General features: G+C 49.2%; 1 protein-coding gene across 10 annotated transcripts in view; it reads left to right on the top strand.

Annotated features, from left to right (window-relative positions):
- SERGEF (secretion regulating guanine nucleotide exchange factor) overlaps positions 1–24,967 on the top strand; it is a 277,657-nt gene that overhangs the window by 184,785 nt on the left and 67,905 nt on the right. For 8 of the 10 annotated variants that reach the window (XM_055142485.1, XM_055142484.1, XM_055142483.1 and 5 more), the window contains one exon: positions 10,394–10,430. In XM_055142485.1, coding sequence (XP_054998460.1) covers positions 10,394–10,430 — 37 coding nt within the window. Of the gene's footprint in view, positions 1–10,393; positions 10,431–17,387; positions 17,521–18,222; positions 18,340–24,967 lie in introns of those variants that run through there. The other 2 variants (XM_055142482.1, XM_055142477.1) reach the window with 2 other exon arrangements.

The raw sequence follows: 24,967 nt of genomic DNA, 5'->3' as shown, positions 1-24,967 counted from the left end.
ATTTTGTATTAAGCCACTTTACCTGCTCTGACTAATCTCTGAAGATTAGTCATTTGAGACAAATGTCCATCCATAATTCATCCACACTAATTAGATATGGTGACAGAAAGCAGGAGCATGTACTGTCATATATATATATATATATATAGACATATATACATATAGTCTTATGTTACCATATGGAGAAGGGAATTCTCTTAGATGGGAACCATGGGACATGCAAACATTCTCTGTGTCTGTTGTATATTTTATATTTGACTATTGGGTATATGATTTTTTTTTTTTTTTTTGCTTTTTGGGTCACACCTGGCGATGCACAGGGGTTACTCCTGGCTCTGCACTCAGGAATCACCCCTGGCCGTGCTCAGGGGACCATATGGGATGCTGGGATTCGAACCCGGGTCGGCCGCGTGCAAGGCAAACGCCCTACCCGCTGTGCTATCGCTCCAGCCCCCTGGGTATATGATTATTCAGTAGACATTTCTCATGCCTGTTGCTCCTCCACCAATAGAGAAATTCTGTTGAAAAAGAAAGTGAACTTTTCATAGTGAACCTATGCAGTTCCTAATGCTTAGAGTTTCCCTTTATTTTTCTGTGGTTGTATATCTTATGTTCTGAAAATGTATGCACAGAACAGGGTCAAACTCAAAGTGAATTTTATTCTATCAGTGGGGTGGGAGGAAGGTTTGGAAATATATGAGACATGGCTCATTTTTTTATCACATTTTTTTGGGGGGTCACACCTGGCGATGCACAGGAATTACTCCTGGCAGTGTTCAGGGGACCATGCGGGATGCTGGGAATCGAACCCGGGTCAGCGGTGTGCAAGGCAAATGCCCTACCCACTATGCTACCACTCCAGCCCCTATGGTCCCATTTTAAAGAAAACTGAAGTCACAGAGGCAAGAGATTGGCTCAAAGTCACATGACCATAATTCAAATCTAGACATTCTGGTTCAATGACTAGAGTTCTCTCCAGTTCCATATACAAGAAACATGGTCTACCCCAACACCCAAATGATTAACAGTCCAAAGAAGGTATGATAAGAGCAGACTGTTGGCCAAGGACAGGCCATAGGACTTGAGAGAAGCACATGGCCCCACATCTCCCAAGGGCAGAAATGACCTGGGGCAGTGGGTTTTGTAGGGTTGGATTTAGAATGGAGTAGAGATGGGAGAATGACACCAGTAAATATACAAGAACTTTTCCAGGCACAGAGACATGATACTTGGTTAGCAGATTTATGTAGAGTGAGGAATCAAATGTGACATGAAGTTAGGAGGTTTTGTGATGATGACAGCGTATGTATTTTTTTTTCCAAAAAAAAAAAAAGAGGGGCTGGAGAGATAGCACAGTGGGTAGGGCGTTTGCCTTGCACGCGGCCAACCCGGGTTCGAATCCCAGCATCCCGTATGGTCCCCTGAGCACGGCCAGGGGTGATTCCTGAGTGCAGAGCCAGGAGTAACCCAAAAAAAAAAAAAAAGAAAATCATATCATGACATGACCCATGGAAAGCTTGAGATAATGGCCTTTCAAACAGTCCAGACTGCAAAAAAACCAACTGAACTAAGATGATAGCAATGATAGTAAGATATGTATGAGAATGTTTTGTAAAGAAGAATGAACAAGATGAAAGTGAAGTAGCAAAGGAGACAAAGAGAAAACTGTGACGGGAGCGTGAGTTGAGTGACTGGAAGAGGCATCTGGTACCAGTGTCAGAAGAGGAGGTCACAGGGGTCTGGAGCGCTTGCAGTTGACTTGGTTCAACCCCTGACATCCCATATGGTCTCCTGAGCATCACCAGGACTAATTCCAGAGTGCTGAGCCAGGAGTAACTACCCCTGAACATGGCTGGGTGTGGCCCCAAACCAAAAAAAATAAATAAAAAGGGGGACACAGAGGTGCAGGCCTCCTCGGCCTCAACCAAGCCAACTCCCCTGACCCCTGTGAGTTTATGCTGGGAGCTTGTTTGATGAGTTGTGAGCAGGAAGCAGGTGTGAAGGCGGGAGACTGTGCTGATAACTGAAATTCCGTGTCACACGTGTAGCCGTGCAAAGCTGCCCTTTCCCTTCCCACCATGAATTTGACCCTTTTTTGAGGTATGGAAACGGCTCTAAGAAGTGGGGAGGGCAGCATTCATAAAGTCAGCTAATACTGGGCTTTGAGGTAGAAGACAAAGTGGCACCTCTGGGTCTGAAGGTCCCATTTTTTGAGCTGCTTTCCATCGAGGGGTCAAATCTCCAAGCCCTCACACAGAATCCTGGGGCTTTCGTAAGAAGATTTGGTGCTTCCAGAAGCGAGCAAGCTGCAGCCTCTCTGCTGCCTCTGTAACTTCCATGTGGGGCCGTTGCTGACCCCAGGAGTGAAACACTGGCGGACAGGACTAGTTTGTCTGCAAATCAGGCCTGTTTTTATCTCACAGGTTTGAAAATTCTGGTTATGCCTCTGAAATCCAACACGAAGAGCAGCGGTGTTTGGTGAACCTGGAGCAGGAGCTAAACTGGCCCCTCCTACTGTATTCCCCTGCCCTCCCCTCCCCTCTTCTCTCTTCCCTCTCTCCTCTCCTCCCCTCTCCCCTTCTCCCCTCCTCCCCTCCTCTCTTCAACTCCCATCCCTCTCCTCCTTTCCCTTCCCCTCTTCTCTCCTCTTCCCCCCTTCCCTCTCCTCCTTTATTTGCTCTCCCCCTCTCCTTTCCCCTCTCATCTTCTCCCCTTCTCCTCTTCTTCCCTTCTCTCCTTCTCCCCTTCTCCCCTTTTCTCTTCCCCTTCTCTTCCCTGCTAACCGGCCCCTGAGTCAAGGCTCACCGCCTGCCAAGGACTGCATTGCAGAGCAAGGAATCCCAGCCCTGGGCTCAGACCCAGCAAACAAACCCTCTGCCCCCCACCAGCACGGGCACTCGTTGCCATAGCATCCAGGGCTCATTGGCGAGGGGCAAGAGCCAATCAGCAAGCCCCGCCAACAGCCCAGTGCCCTGGTAGTCCCAGGGCTGACCCTGGTGCTGTGCCAAAGAGGAGGGAGTGTCAGGTCGGTGCCTGGAGACTGACCTCACCTGACTGGTCCTCTCCTTGGTGACCCAGAGCCCTGCGCACACCACACTGCATTCTCGTGTCTGCCCTGAGCCTTGTGATGGGGTTAATTCCCCCACGGGATGGTAGGGTGGCAGAGAAAGCCACTCCCTCACCCCTACCCAACCCACTCATTCCCTGCAAACTATCTTGCAGCAGCTTCTAGGTCGGACACTCCTGGTCCAAGAAGATGTAGTTTGGACCTTGTGGAAGCCAGGTCTTCCCTGGTTCTCCAGCCTGGGTCTACCCGGATCCTTCAGTCCCAAGGGTCGCCCATGGCAGGACCTGGATGAGAGGTTTACTTCCATCGCCCAGGGCCAGGAAATGTTACCATTGGGAGGAGAGAAGGGTTGTGCGGGAAATGGCTGGTCCCTGAATATTGCCTTTCCCCTAGCAGTTAGACACTGGGCGAGTTCCCATACTCCTCTGGCCCCTCACAGCAGCCTCATCGGTGAGGTGGCTGTAACCAAAAAAAAAAAAAAAAAAAAATCTAGCCCTTAGGTGCAGCATGCATTCAAAATGGTGATACGAAGCTGCTAAGCTGGTTCTGGCGCTGAGCACCCACTGCGGGCCGGTCAAGTGTTTCCAGAAATGGTGCGAGTGTGTGGCCGAGAACGAACGTGCTGCTCTCCTTCCCTCACATCTGGCAAACATCCTCACAGTAATCTCATTTCCACTCATGTGTTCACTTAACCCAATAAGGCCCCCTCCACTACCTATCCGTTCTTGCCCCTGCTGTTTCCTGCAGGGCGACATCTAGTAGAATGCCTCCTGGGGTGGAAGGAGGGGGCGTTGCGTCTTCTTTTACAAGACACGGATGGCAGAAAGGATGGCGTCTAGCCTGGCCGGAGCGTTGCTGGCAGAGCTCCTCCCCTTGATGTTTGGGGACCAGGCAACTGACTGCCGAGACCGAGATGGCTGCTTGGAGCAAGCCTTCCACTGTTCGGGCAGCCCAGCTCAGGAGGGCCACCTTCACTCCCCGCCCCTAACTCCTGCTCCCCGATCACCGGAAGGCCCCCTTTGCCTGCGTGAGGCCTGTTTATTTGTGTGGTTGGGTTTCTGCTGTGCTTTTGTGCGCTGGGTGCCTGCAACAGCCCTTCTGTATTTCTGATGTCCCAGCACCTCTGCACTTACTCTCGCAAGGCGACTGTCACCTTCCTGCTCCCTCTGCAGCCCAGGGGCAAGTCTCCAGTGGGGCACAGAGGTCTTTCAAAAGCATCTCATTTCTTGGGGCTGGAGCAATAGCACAGTGGGTAAGGGCGTTTGCCTTGCACGCTGCCGACCCGGCTTTGATTCCCAGCATCCCATATGGTCCCCTGAGCATCGCCAGGGGTGATTCCTGAGTGCAGAGCCAGGAGTGACCCCTGTGCATCGCCGGGTGTGACCCAAAAAGGAAAAAAAAAGCATCTCATTTCTCTACACCCCCTCTTCTTTGCACTCCCCACCTGCACCCCCCACCGCCCTGCCTTGCCCTTGGGCTGCTGGGCTGGATGGATGGATGCCTTCGAGTCCAGGGTGCTTAGCACACGTGCAGCTCATAAATAGACACCTCATTTGTGAATAGGGCCATGATGCATCGTGCTGTGGAAGCAGCCAGGAGGGAGCAGCTGGCTCTCCCTCGGCCAGTCAGGCTTTCCCCAGAAGCGACGCTGGAACCATCTTAAAACTAGCGGGGGGAGGGGTCCGGGGGAGGGGGCACAGAAGTTCCAGTCAAGGGGGAACTCGGGCTTCGGAGCTTGGCATCTCACGATGATGTTCCTAGAGAAAATGTAATGTGGTGTGAAGGAACTGTGTCACTCAGGGCTGAGGATGCATAAGTCAAAGGAGGAGGAAATGAGATGGAAATGTGTCTGCATGGGTCTTGGTGGGCTGTGCTGGGCAGTCGAAGCTTTGCTCTCCCTCTGCCCTCTGCTGGGAAGTCCTGAGCGCCCTTAAGGCCCTGGCTGACCTGATGGAATTTGTTATTTATTTATTTATTTATTTATTTATTTATCTATCTATTTAATTATTTATTCATATATTTTTGGGTCACACCCAGCAATGCTTGGGCTGGAGTAATAGCACAGCGGGTAGGGCATTTGCCTTGCACTTGGCTGACCCGGGTTCAATTCCTCTGTCCCTCTCGGAGAGCCCGGCAAGCTACCGAGAGTATCCCACCCACACGGCAGAGCCTGGCAAGCTACCCGTGGCATATTGGATATGCCAAAAACAGTAACAATAAGTCTCACAATGGAGATGTTACTGGTGCCCGCTACAGCAAATCGATCAGCAACAGGGTGACAGTGACAGTGACAGTAACCCAGCGATACTCAGGGGTTACTCCTGGCTCTGCACTCAGCAATTACTCCCCGAGGTGCTCGGGGGACCATGTGGGATGCTGGGAATTGGATCCGGGTCAACAGCGTGCAAGGCAAACACCCTACCCGCTGTGCTATCGCCCCATCCCTCCAACAATGGAATCTGTATGTAGAGCAGGTGAGAGGCCTGACTGCGAGCCATGAGTGATCTCATTTGTCCTCTCTGGGTTCTGTGAAGCAGATAGGACAGGCTGTTTTCTCCTTCCCACCCCCGAGAACACGGAGGCTGGACGGTTAAATGCCTTCAAGGTCTCAGACCCAGAACCAGGAGGAGGAGGAGGAGGAGGACAATGACATCCTGGCCTCCTGGCTCTCGGTCCTTCTCTTCCGGGCACCCTGCCATCGTTAGCTGAGTCTTCTCAAAAGCTGCCTGCAGCTGGACCTGGGGTAGATGCTGACAGGAGCAATATGAAGCAAACAGCCATTGATACAATCTTGTTGAAGGAATGTAGCTCTGGGATTTTGTGGCCTGTGGTGTTCAGACTCTTGACCTCTGCGCCGCCAGTGCACAGCCAGCGAGCGGCCGGGGATGGGGGGGGGCTCGGTGCTTCAAGCTCCACGTTGCCTTGACGAAGTCCATTCATCAGTGTCTCGCTCATTAATTCAGAGCAGCATCTGCTGTCCGGGCCCGGCCCTCATCAGCGGCTGGCTCCCGGAAGCCCCTGCTCCCCCAGGGCTGGTCAGCTCCGTAGCTCGCAGCCCCTCGGGGAGGGCCTGGCCATCAGAGGCAGCCCTTTCTCGGTCTGCGTTTTGCAAAAATGAAATAACCCTATGTGAGTGTTTGTACGTTTAAAAAAAAAAAAAACAACAAAGGTAGCAGCGTATCTATCTCCAGAGTAGGAGCAGGGGGATCAGGTTGCGCTAATGTTGTCGAGTGCCCTGGCCTGAGGCCTGGTGTGTAAGAATCCTCATTATATGGTGACTTTGATTCCTGTCCCTCCCCTCACTGCCACCCACCTCTACCGCTGCCATCATGGTCAAAAGACATTTGAAAGATAAAGAATAGGTGGAAAAAAAAAAACAACCTATAACCTACCACCATTATCCATTTATCTTCCTAATTTATCATGTTGTCTTCCATTTTTTTTTCACCCTCACTACTCTGGAACCTAGCAGATTTTTAGAACATATTTATTTTCTAACCAACCAGGGTCTACCCCCTACCCCCAACCCACCACCACCACTTCTAGTGGGGAGTAGGTTGTATATACATTACTTTAAATAAGAATAATAGATCCACTCCTGAGCATTTTGCAGCCCAGAGACAATCACTGTTACATTCTGATGTATCTCCTTCCTTCGGGACCATCTTCAGCAGTGTTGAGAGGGTCCACTGGTGGTAGTGGTGGTGGTGGTGGTGGGGGGGGTTATCTCTCTCCTTGTGATGCTCAGCCTCATGAGAGGGACTTAGTAGTCCATTGCTGGTGCCCAGTGGTGCAGGGAACCGCCAGAGCCACACCTGACTGTCGGTGGCGCTGGGGACCGACCCACTGGCTATCTGCCCGAGCTCTGTTCTCTCCTTGATAGTTTGGCGCTAACCACCACTTTGTGCTATGCCTCTGGCCCCCCAGTCTTTGGAAATCAGGTTTTATTATAGAGTTGCTATCAGATTACATTTATAATTTTAGGTAGCTTTTCCATTCACTCTGAGTAGTTTCCCATTATCGTTTTCTGGGACTACAGAACAGCTCATCAGACAGCACCGCCACCGTTTACATAAGCCTTCCACCATCCAAGTTTCCCGCAACTCTTCCGTCTAAGCGGCTTCCTGTGACAGCGCCGGGGAACCCGTCTCCGTTTAACCGGGAAGCACCTAATGAACGTGTGCTTTGCGGATGGCCCAGAGAGACTCGGTAAAACTGGTACAAAGCCTGTCTCCGGGGAGCCCAGAGCCTGAGCAGTTGGGAAAGGTTTCTCTGATGATCTGGGCGCATCCTTCCACGATGCAGTGGGGGAGTCCGCTTAGCTATATGTGGGAGCTGAGCATGCCCCCCCCCCAGGAAAGAAGCCCCTAACTTACCACCATATTAGTGGTTCAGTGAGTCTTACCTTAACTGCCAGGGGCCTGTGTTTGCTTTTGCATGTCACTTCTAAGAAAGGACAGAGAAGGAAAGAAATGGCGGGGGCGGTAAGAAGAGGTGGGCAGATATATGCTGAAAGTAGACTATAGACCAAACATGATGGCCACTCAATACCTCCATTGCAGACCACAATACCCAAAAGGAGAGAGAGAGGATAAAAAGGAATGCCCTGCCACAGAAGCGGGGTGGGACAGGGTGGCGGTGGAGGAATAGGGTGGGGGTGGGGGGGCGGATACTGGGATTATTGGTGGTGGAGAATGGGCACTGGTGGAGGGATGAGTACTCGATCATTGTGTGACTGGAACGCAAGCACGAAAGTTTATAACTCTGTAATTGTACCTCATGGTGATCCGCTAATTAATAAATAAATAAGTATTTTTTAAAAAGGAGAGGTGGGCAGGAAGTAATGAGGGGGTCAGGGGCCCAGGGCCTCGGGTTCCTGGGCAGAGAGGGAGTAGGACAGTTCTACATCCAAACTGCCGAGTCGACAGCATTGAAAGCAGGAGACACAGACACACAACAACCAAGCTCAAACCTGTACCTGTCAAGGTGGCAGGCTGTGGGGTGGGGGTAGGGGGGGAGCTGGGGATGCTGGTGGAGGAGAGTTGGCCTGGGGACTCGTGCTGGACCATACTAAGTCTAAAGCTCAACTCTGGCAGACTGGCTGGAGTCTTAGGTTTGATACGCACCTGCTCTGGCACTGTAGCACTGTCGTCCTGTTGTTCATCGATTTGCTCGAGCAGGCGCCAGTAATGTCTCCATTGTGAGACTTGTTACTGTTTCTGGCATATCGAATATACCACGGGGAGCTTGCCAGGCTCTGGCACTCAGGACAGATTCTTTCCTCTTTCCAAGCCTCAGGGTTCTCCTCAAATGGTGCACAGCAGGTTGCACCAGGTGATCTCCAGGGCTCTTCCTGTGTTGCCGTTTTCTGGGTACCTGAAAACTTGCTCTTGCCAGGAGCTCAAGTGAGCAGCCTGAGAGCGATCCCTGGATGCTTCTCCAGAGTCCAGTGTTCTTTTTATTGGTTCCCGAGGAACTGCTGATGCTTTTCTATTCCCAGCCACTTCTCCTGGGAACAGTGCGAACATGCAGAGATTGAAAGGCTAGCAGTGTTGTTCCCGAGGTGGAAACACTGGGCTGGGAACCGCAAATAGTTGTCTTACGCGTGAGGCATTTGTTCTTTCATGTACTTCATTCTTTCACTCACCCCCTCAGTTAGCAGCTGTTAACTGACTCCTAGGCCTGGTGTGATCCATCTGTGCCATATCAAGTGAATGAGACTCGGTTATATTCCCAAGACACAGGCAGTCTAGTGAGGAGACAGGAAACAACGGGAAAAGGTAACAGGATAGTTAACGACCGGGGAGGTACATCCAGGTTGCCTCATGAGGGAGTTTTTCGTCAGTCTAGAAGCAACAAAAATCAAATCTCAGATGCTCGAGACCTGTAAAGGATAGGTAAGTGGAGGCAGTGGAGGAGGGCATTCCGAGCCAAGACACTGCACGAGCCAAAGAGGTTTGAGAGACTGTGCTGCGTTCCTCGAACTGCAGGTAGTTCCCATGACTGGAAGGCGGAAGTGCGAGTGAGTAGATGAGGCAAAGGCAGGCATTACTCCAGACTGAATGTCTTTTGAGTTCAGTTTTCAAAGGCTGTTCTTTATGTGCTTTTATGTCTCCATTTTATTAGCCACATTGTAGGAATTTTGAAAAATAGTGCCTCCTCCCTGAAGAAAAGTAGAAAGGAAAGAAAGGATTTATTTCCTTTTCACCTGCTTTTATTTTATTATGTTTATCATTATTATTTTAATTTTTGTTTTTTGAATCACCGTGAGAGCAGTTACAAAGCTTTCCAGTTTAAATCTCAGTCATACAATGATCAAACACCCATCCCTTCACCAGTGCACATTTTCCACCACCAAGAACCCCAGTGTACCCCCCATCCTATCCCTCCCCCTGCCTATGTGGCAGATGACTTTCACTTTACTCTCTCTCCACTTTGATCACATTCAGTATTTCAACAAAAGACCCACCATTATTATTTGGAATTTTTGTCAACAGTCAGACCTGCCGAAAAGGCATCATTAGATAATTTGTTTTCTATTGCTGATTATGAAGAGCCATATATGATGTCTCATGGCCGGAAAGCGGCTGTGCGATTTTGGATTTCTGATATTTTAGAAATAAGTCTGGAGGGATTTCTGCCCAAAGCCTCTGGGTTCCAAGATTGGTTTGTGTGCCTCTGGGATCATGGCAGTTCAGGAGCCAGGAGCCGTTTGTGGGCGGCAACTCGGGGCCTCGTCGGGGCGGGGAGAGGGGCCAGTTCCACCTCCCATCCTGTGAGGCCCTTTGTGTCACATCACTGCAGTATTATACTTGGCTGTCCAATAGGCTCTGAAAAGGTGGCGGCCACCACCGGAAAGAAAAGGGCGGAAGGGACAAACAGCTTTCCCCACCTGGGTATCACAGCACCGCAGTTTAATGCTCAGTCCAGATGCATTTCTGCCAAAAGCCGCTGGGTTCGGAGATTGGTTTGTGTGCCTCAGGGAGCATGGCCATTCAGGAGCCAGGAGCTGTTCCTGGGTGGCAACTCAGGGCCTCGTCGGGGCAGGGAGAGGAAGAAAGAATTTTTTTTAAAAGCACTTGTATCATCACGTAAAGATGAATACTTTAGCATTTTGGTGTATTTCCAGACAATGTAAATTAATCCCTCTTTCTATATGTATATTATAATTGCAGTCTTACCTTTTCTAGATGGTGAAACTTTCTGTTTACTTCCTGAAATTTGCACAAATTGGATGTTGGTGTGCAAGAGAGAGCTGCGATCACAAGTGACACTGTCTGGAGCTATACATTTGCCTTCTCTTATAGAACTTGTTTTCTTTCACAGGTCTCTTGTGGCTCGGAGCATAATCTGGCAGTGGTTGGTAAGTCATTATATTGATTCCTTATTTATTCTGAAATTCCTGTAGTAGAATTGGAGAAGACTCTTGGTTGACTAGGGTTGCAGGTGAGGATATGCATATGTATCTAAGTGTGCGTGCATGTGTGTGTGTGTGTGTGTGTGTGTGTGTGTGTGTGTGTGCGCGCACGCGCGCGCACATGCATATGTGTTGGGGATATTTTGGGAAATGGAAGGCTTTGATTGACCAAGGCTATACTAGAAGACTAAAAATTTTACTCTAAAAATTCTACAAATTTTAATCCACCTCATGTAGTTTGTTAGTTGCTTCAGAAAGTGGCATTTGAAGACCTGAAAGATCTAATAAGCTGGGACATCAAATATAAGAAGCTTGATAGAAAAAGCATAGGGGACTGGGCTGTTCCTGATTTTCTCATCAGATTCCTTGCACCCAGTTCTTTCTTTCTTCATTGACTCTTTCTTAGGGGATACAGGGCTCCCTTTATTGCTCACTCCCTTGTGTTTCGTGGTAGTCAGGATCTTTTAGTTGAAGTTAAACCACTGATTAATTGAGGTTTTTGCTAACTTCTCTCTGGATAACTGAGGTTCATAGTTTTTATAACCAGGCCTTTGAGTACTTGCTTCAAGAAGCCTTCTCAATAAGGACCAGGAGGGTTGCTCCACGGCTTGGGAGCCGGCCTCACAGCCTGGGGGAAAAGGCAGCTCAGATAGAGAAGGGAACACTAAGTAAAGGGTGCTTGGAGAGCCCGCCCAGGATGGGAGATGTGTGCTGAAAGTAGACTATAGACAGAACATGATGGTCTTAATACCTGCATTGCAAACCACAACACCCAAAAGGAGAAAGAGAGAGCAAAAGGGAATGTGCCTGCCACAGAGGCAGGGGGAAGGAGGGAGGGGAGGGGAGGGCGTGGATGGAGTTGGGGTAGTGGGAGGGATGCTGGGACCATTGTGGTGGAAAATGGGCACTGGTGGAGGGATGGGTACTTGATCATTATATGACTGAAACGTAAGCATAAAAGTTTGTTAAGTCTATAACTGTACCTCATGGTGATACATTAAAAAATTTTTTTTAAAAGTAAGAGAGGGGCTGGAGCACAGCGGATAGGGTATTTGCCTTGCACACGGCCAACCTGGGTTCGATTCCCGGCATCCCACATGGTTCCTTGAGCACCACCGGAGTAATTCCTGAGTGCAGAGCCAGGAGTAACCCCTGAGCATCACTGGGTGTGACCCAAAAAGAAAAAAAAAAGTAAGAAATGAAAAAATAAAAAATATAATTTAGAAAGCATAAAAAAAAAGAAGCCTTCTCTAAAGTACCAACCAGTAGACACAGTTTCCATACCAGAGCACATTAAAGAGAAGACAGTACAGTGACTGAACGCCCAATAAATTAATTTCATTAATAAAATAAGAAGAGAGCGCAGTAGCACCTACCTCAAAGGTCTGTTAGGGTTCACTGAATTAGGATATATAAAGCAAGAACAGTGCTTGACTCCTCACGATGAATTCGGAAACACTGACTGTTATTACCCACAGTATCTTTAGTTCAAATAATGATTCCCCGTTGGCTTTACTTTTTCCACCTGTAAATGGGAGAAGGAGTCCAACTGAACGCCCGGGCTCCCTCAGCCTCTGAAGTTTCTTGTGTCGCGTGGGTTTTATGCTTGTTTGTTTGCTGTGCCAGAGATTGAACCTAGGATCCCCCCGCTGCAAGGCAAGTGCTCTACCACTGAGCTACATCCCCAGCCCCGGAGCGCCCTCGTGTTAGGGCTCTCTCACAGTCCCTTCACTGCCTGCTTGGTGTCTGTGATTTCCCCTCCTGTCCGCTTTCTCTCTCAGCCTCGGCCCTCTGAACTTGGGAAGGCCAAGGCTCTGGCCTTCTGCTTTCCCGCCTGTTTGCAGCCCCCAGAGCTTGCTTGTGCCTGGCCCTCAGGAGAGCTTCACACAAGCCTTTCTGAACTGCACTCTGCGGGCTCAGCAGCCCCCCGGGGAGGAGGCTGCGGCTGGAAGCACCACTGTGTGGCCCCCTACCGTGGTGCGTGCATGCAGGATGGCATGGGGTAGGGGGGCAAGCTGCCCCCCAGCAGAGCCAGAGCGGGCTGGAATCTGAGGCCGAGGGAGCAAAACGTAGCTTCCAGCCTGCAAGCTCTGCCACAGCACCAGGTCTCTCTCCCGGAAACGCTCCCGCCTGGGAGTAATTAAGAGAAGCTCGGCAGAGAATCCCAGGCGGCACTGAGGATGTTGCTGCCCGCTGTTGCCACAGGAGGGCCAGAGGGCGACTTCCTCTGGGACTAATACAAACAAAAAGATGTTCTGGAATCTAAGAGGGCGGAAGAGCAAAATCCAGGTGAAGGAGGAGGCAGCCTGGGGCACCTTGTGTGTGTGTGTGTGTGTGTGTGTGTGTGTGTGTGTGCGTGCGTGCGTGCGCGCGCGCGCACGCGTCTGTGTGCATCTGTGTTGTCCCTGTGAGTCCCTATTCCCCTCCCCCAGGGAGAGCCTTGCTCTGCAGAATCATTGCCATGGGGTCCGTGGGACAGCGTGTATTTAAAATCTGGCATATAGGAGCCCTTCAGGAACAGTTTACACACCTTTTTGTTTCTCTTTTCCCCCTGGCCAGGGTGGGGAGAGGGGAGAATTTCCTCCAGAGTCTCCTTCCTTCCTTCCTTCCTTCCTTCCTTCCTTCCTTCCTTCCTTCCTTCCTTCCTTCCTTCCTTCCTTCCTTCCTTCCTTCCTTCCTTCCTTCCTTCCTTCCTTCCTTCCTCTCTCTGTCTCTCTCTCTTTTTCTTTCTTTCTTTCATTGGCTTTGGTTTGGTTTGGGGCTGACTCCTAGCTCTGTGCTCAGGTATCCCGCCCAAGGTAGAACCGCATTTGGCCATGTACCCAGCAAGCACCTTACCCGCTGTCCTGTCTCTCCCATGGCATCGATTTCTCGAGAAATGTGTCTTCTTTGCGACAGGGACAAAGGACGCCATTCTGCATCGGTGTATCTAGTTTGTCAACCCAGGGAGCTGCCCAGGGCCACAGGAGAGCAGGCCTTACCCTTTGTGGCCTTACCCTTACCGGTGAACTTCCAAGGGCAGGTCACTGGCTTCCGTTGGTTCCCCAGGACCTAGGGCTGCCTCACTGGCTGTTTAATGATGTTCCAGACTCAGGAAGGAGCAGCCCAGTCACCGGCTCTGTCTCTCTGCTGCCAGGGAGCTGGGAGGAGAGCCCCCCCCCAACTCCACCCGCCGCCGCCCCCCTGTAGGAATGACGCCCTCCGTGGTGCCCTGTGGGGTTCCAGCTGTGCGAGAAGTGGCAGCAGGAAGCTGCCTGTGTGCCCTGGCAGGAGGCCAGCGTGAGGGAGAAGAGTTGGAGCAGCAGAGTTCCTGCCGGTTTAGAGCCAAGTTCTCAGAACCGTCTCCTCCGCCGTCCCCACCCTAGCCACGTCTCTGCCTTTCAGTCTCCTGCCCAGCCTTCAGTGCCTAGAGCCATGTCCCACAGGCACTAAATAAGTGCTATCACTGTAGCACGGTCATCCCATTGTTCATCGATTTGCTCAAGCGGGCACCGATAACGTCTCCATTGTGAGGCTTGTTGTTACTGTTTTTGGCATATCCAGTACGCCATGGGGAGCTTGTCAGGCTCTGCCGTGCGGGCGGGATACTCTCGGTAGCTTGCCGGGCTCTCCGAGAGGGGCGGAGGAATCAAACCCGGGTCAGCCATGTGCGAGGTGCAGCCTTCCCTTCCTGCAGTGGGTGAGGGGGGGGGGGGGAAGCTGATCCAATTTCCTCTCTCACTGCTCCACACAGACCCTTGGAAAGGATTCCATTGGTGCCCCTTGCGTGGAGCACTGAGGCTCGCCAGACAGGCATTGTTAAAGGGTTAGATATTTGGCAGGAGAATGTGGTTCCTCCTCCACCTCCTCCTCTTCCCAGCAGAGCCGCCAGTTCTTTTGACCAAATTGGAGTTTATAATCAAGGATTTTCTCTCTTATTATTATTATTTTTTTTTTGCTAATGGTTTTCAGCTGTTGAACCTTTGTATCATTGTAATATGTGTGGCAGAACGTCTGAACTCAGCCTGAACCCCCATCAGACAGGCATGTGAGAACTTGCTAGAGAGAACTCTTTTTTTTTTTTTTTTGACACTCTCTTCCGCTCAGTGGAGCTGTCCAGGGTTTCAGGGCTGGGAGGAAGTCGTGCGGCCTCACTCACAGCATGCCAGGCAAAGCGTAGTTACTTCCCCTGTGTCGTCTCTGTTGATGAATTGGCCCCACTGTTACCCCTGTTTTCACCCAGAGGGAAGTTGAGACAGGCCCCACGGTTTGCCCCTGTCAGGTTAGGGTGTCAGAAAGAGTCTGTGTCACGTCCTTCTACCCTGCCATCTCGCCTTGACTCAGCCTTCCCAACAGACTGCCGACCGCCTGGCCTGTTCCAAAGGTCACCGGACAAGGTGATTTAATCCCCAATATTTCGTTCCCCTTCGTGTTGGAAAGTTCTCTGCATATCCAACCTAAACCTCTTTTGCATCACTTTAAGAGAAGACCGTGAAGTTGATAACACTGTTTTGGAAAAACAACCTTTTAAGGATTCTCTTCCCCCTTGCATTGTTCATTTTCTCTGTAAAAATTTCATTTGCTGGGACCCGAGTGACAGTACAATGGGTAGGGCATTTGACATTGCATGCAGCTGACATGGATTTGATACCTGTCATCCCGTATGGTCCTCTGAGCCTGCCAGGAGTGACTCCTGAGTGCATAGCCAGGAATAAGCCCTGGCAAGATGTGGCCCCCAAATCAAAACACTTAAACAAAAATTTAATTAATACTTGAATAATTAGTGCATGTACACAAAATTAAGAAAGCAAAAGATTTCAAATGAAAAAAAAAAAGACCAAGACCTTCCACCACATTTCCCAGATGTCACATTCCCTAAAACTATTCCACTGCATGTACAGCTAATATTTATTATTAGTTTAGTCTGTATTCCTATACTTTCTTTAGATGTGTGTACATGAATTCTAAGAAGGCCTACAGAGAGTGAAGAACAGGCTGGAGCTCATTCTTTGCGTGCAGAAGGCTTAGGTTTGATCCCTGGATCCACACAGTTCCTGAGCACAGGGCCAGGAGTAGCCCCTGAACATCACTGAATGGAACACAAAAGTAAAAATAAATACATAAATAAATTTGACTAAATATTTCTCTCTTTTATAGAAGTACATATAAAATGCTATGTATACTCCTCTAGTGTCTGTTTTTTTCTTTTAATAATTTTCTTGGGCGATGTTTCTATATCAATACAAAAGTCTTATTGATGCTTTTTTACAGCAACGTAATATGCTAATATGCCAGTGTTCCCATGTGCCATGAATTATTTAACCAGTGCCCTGTTGGTGGACATTTAGATGATTTCCAGTAGTTTATTCTCCAGTAATGCTGTAGTGAAAAACTGAGTGTGTTATTTCATATGTGGGAGAGTGTAATGTGTAGGATCACTGTCACTGTCATTCCGTTGCTCATCGATTTGCTCGAGCAGGCACCAATTACGTCTCCATTGTGAGACTTGTTGTTACTGTTTTTGGCATATCCAATATGCCATGGGTAGCTTTCCAGGCTCTGCCGTGTGGGGCAGAGGAAGCGAACCCAGGTCGGCCGCGTGCAAGGCGAACGCCCTACCCGCTGTGCTATCACTCCAGCCCAATGTGTAGGATAAATTCCTAAAAATGAAAGCATTGTATCAGCGAGGAAATATATTTGTTATTTTGCAGGCTGCTGCAGAATAAGCCTCTGGAGGTTTGATGCCATTTTTCACTCCCACCAGCAGTGTTCTGCAGTCTCCCTAATAGAGTGTGTCAAGAAACTTTTGAAATTTTGCCAACCTGATAGGTGGATAGTTTAGTTTCACTCTTAAGATAGTCGTACACCACATTTGTAATAAAACGAGCACATTTTAATGGTTTCTGTTTGGTGAATTTTTGCCTAAATCTATACCTAAGAAACCTCTACCCAGAATCAGGTATAGAACCCCCAGAAGATGCCCTCCTGCCTCTCTCTCTTCAGTCAACATTTTTCTGCCCCAGAGGTAACACTGTTCTGATTTCTGTCTCCAGATATAAGTTTTGCCTGCGCCTGAAGTTTATATAAATGGTGTCATGCAGAATATACCCTTCGGGGTATAGTGTCTTTTGTTCTCATTATGTCCCTAAGAATCATCCATTTGAGGGCCGGGAGATGGTTACTAATTCAGGCTTCTGCCTCCCAAGTGCCAGGCTGTGCGATGGATTCCTGGGGTCACTGCACATGCTGGTTATTTACAATCCACACTGTAAATACAGAATGACTTGCTTGCACACTTAGCTATTGATAAACATGTGAATTGTTTCCAGTGAAGATTGTGATAGAACTGCTGTGAGCATTTTATACTGTTAGGCACCTTTTAGTGAACATAATACTTTTGCTGATTTAGACCATTCTGTCCAGGATATAGCATGGAATCACTCTGGGATTATTTATTTGAAGATCCCTGATGTGGAGCATCTTTTCATATGCTTCTAGGGCACCTAGATCAAACCTACTTTTTCAAGTGCAAAGTTATAAGTTAAAGGTCTTTGTCTTTGCCCATTGTTTTAAAATGGATGAGGTGCTTTTTTTTTTTCAATAATTTGTAAGCAATGTTTATTTTAGGGATTCAAGTCCTTTGTTGCATATGTATTTCCTGAACTTCTCTCAGTCAGGGGCTTACTCTTTTATTCTCTTAATGGTGTCTTTTGATGAATAGATAATCTTAATTTTAATTAAGTGCTGTTTACTGGTCTTTTTTTTTTAGAGCTTGTGGGGTTTTTGGTTTTTTTTTTTTGTCTTATTGAAAGGGTTTTGTTTTTGTTAGTTTTTTGGTGTTTGTTTTTTTTTTTGTCTATTTCAAGGTCATGTATGTATTTTCTTTTTTTTTTTCTTTTTTGGGTCACGCCCGCCGATGCACAGGGTTTACTCCTGGCTCGTGCACTCAGGAATTACTCCTGGGGTGCTCGGGGGACCATATGAGATGCTGGGAATCCTGGTTGGCTGCGTGTAAGGCAAACACCCTACCTGCTGTGCTATCGCTCCAGCCCCACATGTACGTATTTTCTTTCTTTCTTGAAGTTATATTATTTTGCCTTTTATATGTAAGTCCGAGATCCTTTATAAAATAGTTTTTTAAGCAGTAACACCATTTGAAAAGTTCATCTTTTCTTCACTGAATTTTATTTTATTTTGTTGGGGGTTGGGTAGACCCCACTCAGCATTGTTTTGGTGCTTATCCCACCTTTGTGCTTGGTCATTGCTCCTGCAGTGCCAAGGAGCAAAGTGGAGTCAGCCGCCAGCGAAGCAAATGCCTTACCCTCTGAGCTATCTCTCTAGCCCTCCTCATTGAAGTTTGGAGACTCCTTTGTCTTTTAAACCAGAAGACTGCTTATGTGAGAATCTCATTAGTTATTTTTCTATTTGCTTTCCTGTGTCATACCGTTTTGATCATACCTGGTGTTCTAGGCCCTCCAACTTTGTTGTTTTGTGACTTTTCTAATCTCGCTCTAGTTTATTATTATGAAAGAAGGTTGAGTATCTTTTCATACGTTCAAGGGCCTTCATATCTTCTCTCTGATGGCTTTTCCATAAGTGTATTCATTTTTCATTGCTGCTGTAACAAATGACTCCCAAATTGGTGACGTGAAACAACACAAATCTTGCATTTTAAGGTCAGAGGCCTAAAATGAGTCTCAGTAGGTTAAAATCTGGGTGTTTTAGGGGCGGTGATTCTCTTGGCCTTTCCGGTTTCTAGAGGCTGCCAGAATGCCTGGCCTTGTGACTCCTGCCTACTCCAAAGCCAGCAGTGACCCTGAGAGGCTTTCTCATGCCCGGTGACTCTCCTGACGTCCTCTTTCACATGTTAGCATATTTGTGATCACATGGGGCCCACCCACAGAATGAAGTTTAATCTAAGGTCAGTTGATTCACAGACCTAATTGCATGACTACCTTCGCTCTCCTGTGCCATGTAACAGCATCTTTACAGGCTCCAGGAATCAGAGCTTTGGGGGAGAGCCATTATTGGTCACCACGGTTTAGTTTGCCTTTTATCCAACTGGATTGTTGGTCTTTTCTAATATGGTTCTAGAAATGTTATATGTAATAAGGGTATTAGGCCTTTGTGATTTCTGTTGCAAATATATTTTCCTAGCATATTTTAATTTTGCTTCTGGTGTTTTATTTATTCCATTCACTTTTTTCCATGTTCCTTTTTTCTTTCACTGTAGGCAAATTTATTTGTTTTTTTTTTTTCCTGTATGGCTTCTGGATACTGAGAGGGAGAAATCCTCCCCTTTCTAATGGGCTTTCCTTTTAAAAAAAATTCTAGTACTTTTATGATTTGATTGTTTTACATGTAAATATGTTCAAAATGTATCATGATAGATGACCTTATTGTTCAACTTTACTGTTTCTCCAAATGTGTATCTACTCATCGCAATACTATTTATTATATTCCCTGTCTCTCCCTGCCCTTCACGCTGTTGCTATAAAACAATTATTCTCAACCTTTTTATACCTGCAGACTGGCCGAAAGCCACCGCTGTATACAAGACATCTAAAGAGGCAGTGACTTACCAGGATTGCGGGGCAGAGAGGGACTACTTAGGCAAAGGATCCTTTGATCCCTTTGTTCTCCAGGTCTTTACTTGGGCCCTGACTGATATCTTCGATGCCTCTTACACACCTGAGCACTTGAGACACTGTATTTTCGTCTCTGCCAGGCCAGAAATATGGTAGAATGCTTTCCATTTAGGCCTTTTACAATTAATGCAGTGATATTAGGTTCACATTTCTGTCAAATCAATCTTCTCTTTGTTGTTAAGGTATTGTATAACATCACAGGATATGTCTTTTTAGCTTTCAATACAGATGATTTTTTTTCCTTTTTTTTTTCTTTTTGCTATTAAAGAAGCAGTGTTTGTGTCACTATGTTAGAACTCCTCTATGAGAGACCACAGGTAAAGGTGCCTGGCTGTTGAGAAGGCTTAGATACGCCTACTCTCTTATTGCCAATTTTTTTTTTTTCTCTTTGGTTTTTGGGCCACCCTGTCTGTGATGGGATTACTTGTGGTTCTGCACTCAGGAATTACTCCTGGTGGTACTCAGGGGGTCACATGGGATTCGGGGATTGAACCCAGGTTGGCCATATGCAAGGCAAATGCCCCTCCCATTGTACTATTGCTCTGACCCTTACCAGCTTTTTTGAGGAACAAGGTTGACTGCTGTGTTTTAATATGATGTCCTGGTCCTCTTAGTCCTCTTATAGCAAGAACTGTAGTCGTGACCCACCACACTTGTTTACAAAGATTCAGGATCCTTGGGGCCTTGCAAAAGTAAATGAACTATGGTGAGCTGGAGGCAAAGAAGTGCTGACTAAGCTAGAGATGTGTCTGCAGTGGGAGGACCGAGCTTTGGCCCTCGCTTTGTTGGCCACTGATTCTCTGTGGGATCCTGGCATTCACAGTCTCTCTCTAGGCCTCCTTCAGAAATGTTTGAGAAGCATTTCTAACGTTGGCCTCTCCAGTCAACACTTTTACTATGTCTACAGACATAATGGGCAAGATCAAGGGTGTTTCTCAGTCTGTGCTTGACGGACTGTTTCGATGCGTTGTCATTGATTGGGAAGGAAATGGAGAAAGGAAAGAGAGGATTTAAGTTAAGGAGCTGAATTGCTTTTTTTGTTTGCTTTGTTTGGGGGTTGCCCCTGTTGGTGCTTAGGGCTTACTCTTGGCTCTGCAATCAGGGATCACTCCTGGTGCTTTCGGGGGACCCTGTGGCATGCCAGGGGTCAAACCCAGGTTGATCGTAGGCAGGGAAAGTGCCCTACCCATTGTACTATTGCCTGGCCACTGGATTTGTTTGGGTTTTTTTTTCCACATAATCAAGTATGAGATGCCTATGGGATGTTCTAATCGAACTGCATGACAAGAGATTGGACTGAAGATTTTTAGCTGTTCAGAGAGGCCAGGGAGTTGTTTCTATAGAAAGACTAGTAAAGCAGATCCTTTAATAATGTCATTTCATTCAGTGTCATTTTGTTAGAACATTTGTAAGGGGTAAAAGCAATTTCTGGACAGTGTCATCATCCTTTTCACCTACCTTCTCCCCACGTCTGCACGCGTTTTGTTCTAGAATTCCAGCTTCCTCCCACTTGCACCCCAGGAGATGCACTTTAGTTTCACTGGTGTGTCTGAATTGCACTTAAGTGTGTGTGCATGCCTGCGCATGTATGTGTAAATACGTGCATGCGAGGCGGATGTCCTGTCCAGGGCTGGCTCCTCAGTGCCCTAAGCTTCCAGGAGGGACACCCTGAACAGACATGGAAAATCAATGAGGGCATCCAAATACATATTGGAAGTGTTTTTGTTTTGTATTTAGAAGTTTTCTGTAATGATTCTGTGACCAGAGCTTAACTCTTATTTTTTTTCCCCAGTACCCCTTGGTAAAATTGCCTTTGTTGCACTTAAGTTACCCTTGCAGTTAAAGATGCAATTTCTTTTTTTTATTTCTTCTGTTTTTTTTTTTCTTTTGTTTTGGTTTTGGTTTAGGGGCCATACCCAGTGGTGCTCAGGGATTACTCTTGGCTCTGCACTCAGGAGTTACTTCCGTCAAGGATGCTGGGGATTGAACCTGGGTTGGCCACATGCCTGGCAAGCGCCCTGCCTGCCCTACTCTCTCTCCAGCCCCAAGGGGCAGTTTCTGAGAAATGTCTGTGACACTGAGAGAGGCCTCACTTTCCCTTCGTATCTAGGTGGAGGTATTTTCTGCAGAGTAGCCCTGTTGACAGGTGTGCTGTTGTGATGTCACCGAGAACCTGGCATCTGTTCCTGTTCTGTGACTCTTCCTCTTGCTGCAGTAACCTGACCCGGGGCACAGGTTGGTTCCTGAGCACAGACTTTGCAGAGATCTGCTCACCCTGTGAGACTTTCTCCTTAGATGCCAGCACAGCTGGTGTGAGGGTCATCTTCAGTAAGAGTCACAGCACGTGCCAGCTCTGTCTCCCCACCAAAAAAAATTGAGATGGAGCCACTCACCTCCAGAGAGCAACCGGAATGCAGAGAGCCCAGGGTGGACGCAGCTAACTGCCCAGAAAAGAAGGGCCTGGAGGGGGCGGGTAAAGGGGGTGGGGGGGGGTGTTCCCCCTGTTCCTTCAGTAGACAAGGCAGGTCATGGAGGGCTTGTGCTGAGAGGGGACCTGAGAAGGGGAAGAAGGCATACACTCCAAGCACCTCTTCCATGCCAGGCAGTGTGGTGGGCACCTTCATCACCAGGAAAAGTGGAAACAGTGGCAGACTGTGAGCACTGACCAAGGGCTGGCTTCCAGGCCCAGGGCCTGTAGTTGGTTTTGCTTTTTTTTTTTTTTTTCATTTCATTACAACCACCATATGATATAGGCACTATTAGTAGCACATTGCATTTTGTTTGTTTTGTTTTGCGGTCACATCTGTTGGTAGTTGGGGCTTACTCCTGAGCTTACTCCTGACTCTGTGCTCAAGGATCACTCCTGGCGGAGCACAGGGGGACCAGTTGGGGTCCCGGGGATTGAACCCACGTGCCAGGCAAGCACCCTCCCTGGAGCACTATCACTCTGGCCATAAACACCGCATTTCACAGATGAGGAAACCAAGGCAGAGAGGAGGCAGCAACGTACCCAGAGTCACAGGACACAAGTCAGGGCAAGGTCTCGACTCCCAGCCCGAGTTCCAGACCCCACTGCCTCTCTCTGATTCCGACACGGCCACCTTTCCCTCCCCGGTCCTGTCATGGGAGAGTTGGGGGGTGGGGAGCTGGCGAGGTTCTCTCTCTTATGCTCGTCATAGATTTCTGTCTTCCCCCCCTCGATGGGCAGGAGAAGCGGCAGACGGGACTGAGGAGAATTTTGTGTTTCCCTCAGCTCCAGCCCGGCCTTGGATCATCACAAACCGTTAGACCTTCGCCTTTAGGTGGGACCCGCACCGTCGCACCGTCACCATCTCTCAGCAGCTGTCGGGAGGGTCCCGTGAGGAGATTGCCAGGCCAGTGTGTCTGTAGACTTGGGGAGTAATGCCCTGCCTTTCCGAATCTCCTCTCCCCCGTTCGCTTCGCCCTCCCTGTTATCTTCCCCGGCCGCTTGCCGTTTATTATGATTTATGACATTTTTATCACTTAAAAGTCTATGATAATAACGCCTCGAGGCGAGAGACCACTGAAATCCTTATATAAATAATTCTGCCTCCCCGAGCGGGCTGGAGGGGGAGGACTGGTGTTGCAGATTTAGCAGCTGCCGAAGCTATAACCAAGAGGAGCCTTGTCAGTCACAGAAGTGAATCATTCCCATGGCTGCTGTGCGGAGTCCTGCCCAGGGCCCGAAGGTAAACTGGAGAGCAGTGTCGCCTTCCTCTCTCCCCCAAAGCTTCAAGCGAAGCGAAGCTGGGTGCCTGGAAACGGAGCAGGCACAGGTATCGGGAAACGCCTGAGTCCCAGAGCCACACTCACTAGCCCTGTCGCCAACTAGCTCCAGGGCGCCCACCTGGGCCTCCCTTTCCCCATCTGTGAAAATGGGAATGACAGACCCGCCTGAGGCCCAGGAGAGAATCCGCCTGGTGCTCTCAGTGCCTCTCCCCTCCCCAGAGGTCTCGGAGTGTGGGAGAATCCCCGAAGGGAAGTAGATTGGATGAGGGCTGGAACAGTCTGTTCAGTGCAGAATGAGGACTTAGTAACGCGCACTTCAACCCTGGCTCTGTTTTCAGTCCCATCCAACCTGTAGTTTAAAACTGTGCTTTCATGGGGCCGGAGGGATAGTCCAGTGGATAAAGGTGTTTGGCCTCCACAACCCCCGGCCCGGGCCCAGTTCCTGACATCCCACGTCATTCCCAGAGACCTGCCAGGAGTGAGCCCTGAGCACTGCTGAGTGTAGCTCCAAGCTCATAAATAAGTAGATATGTGTTTTCTTGGGCCGGGAGGCAGTACCCGGGTGAAGGTGCCTGCCTTGATTGCAGGTTTAATTCCCAGCACCACATGGTTCCCTCAACAGTGCAAGGGCAGCCCCAGGTCTGCTGGTGTGCCCCCCACTGCCCCTCCCCTCCCCCCAGCTCCATCCCTGCAGGCTGAGTAGTAGCCCCGCATGCCATTGGCTCAGCGATGCTAGGAGGGGCCTCCAGGAAGGTGCCCCCTCCCCCTGCTCCCCCAGGAGTGGCTTATTTCTTCCTGGCCTGTCCTTTCCTCTTTTCTGAGTGAGGGGTGGTGGGAGTGCAGGGGCGAGGGGAGGGGAGGATGGTGCAGTTTCTCTGAAAGCGCAGACTCCAGTCTCCTCGGCCACACCGGCCACACCGTCTGAGGGCCCTGATGTAGTGCAGGCAGACGGCCGGCCCTACCTTGGGTGTCCAGCGCCTACACACCAAACTGCACCGGCGGCACCCAGCCCTTTCTCCTGGACGGGGTCTGGCAGTCACCACGGGCGCTCTCGGCATTCAGGAAATCTATGACCACGCTTGGTCACGTGTGTTTAACTCTCGTCTTCGATGCTCTGCTCCCCGCCAGACCTGCCTCCAGCTTGCCCACTGGTACGGTGGGGGAGGCATTTCGCCCTGGCATGCAGACACAGCTGTGTGGCTTTGGGCTTTGGGGGAGCCCCGGTGAGTGTTTCTGCAGCAAGCCCTGCCTGCTCTCTCCTCTGTTCTCCAGATGCACACGTAGTAGCCCCCCAGCAGGCCTCACAGCCCGAGCTCTGGAGAGCCTCCTGCTCCCCTGCTGTGGAGGACAGGCGAGGCCTGCTGGAGTTGCGGCCAAGATGAGTTATTTCCCATCTTCTGACAGCAGCTCCCTGGGAGGCCGACGTGGGGGTCAGTCGGTGTGACTCCTAAGGCTGCGACTTCACACTGTGATCAAGGGCACGTTTCTGCATTCACCCAGCGCCGGGCGGGGAAGGCGAGTGAAGGAGTGCACGGGCAGCTGTCTCAGGACAGGGCGGTGGCCGCAGCCTGTTCCCCGCTGCAGAGGGAACAGTGGCCCAGGGAGGGAAGGCAGCTCACTGCTTAGGAAAGGCCGCACTCTCTTTAGCTATGGGAAAAGAAAACCGAGGCTGGGAGGCCCAGCTTCCTACCCAAAGCTTCTAGAGTTAGCAAGCAGCTAGGTCTGAACTGTAACCCAGGTCTCCTAACCTGGAATAAATGGCCCAAGCACCACTTAGAATGGGTCCCCTCAGGGTGGAGTTCCAACCTCCCTCCTTTCTGCTCGACCTTGCTTTGTGGAAAAGGAGTGCTGATGAGGAGTGTGTGTGTGTGTGCGCGCGTGCACCTGCCCAAAGACACATGTGTTTGTGTAGAAATACACAGACACGCACACATGCACACAGACATGCACACATGCACACACATACATACATACATACACACACATAGAGTAATACAAGAGGAAAGTGTCTTGAGAAGCCACGGTTCCAAAGATTGCCCCATGAATGTAGTATTTTGTCTAATGGCTTTTCTCAGAGTGTTAACCTCTTGATTTGCAGAACTTGTT

The sequence above is a fragment of the Sorex araneus genome, chromosome 6, assembly GCF_027595985.1.
Source record: "Sorex araneus isolate mSorAra2 chromosome 6, mSorAra2.pri, whole genome shotgun sequence".
Classification (NCBI taxonomy): domain Eukaryota; kingdom Metazoa; phylum Chordata; class Mammalia; order Eulipotyphla; family Soricidae; genus Sorex; species Sorex araneus.
This window is presented reverse-complemented; position numbering and strand designations above follow the sequence as displayed.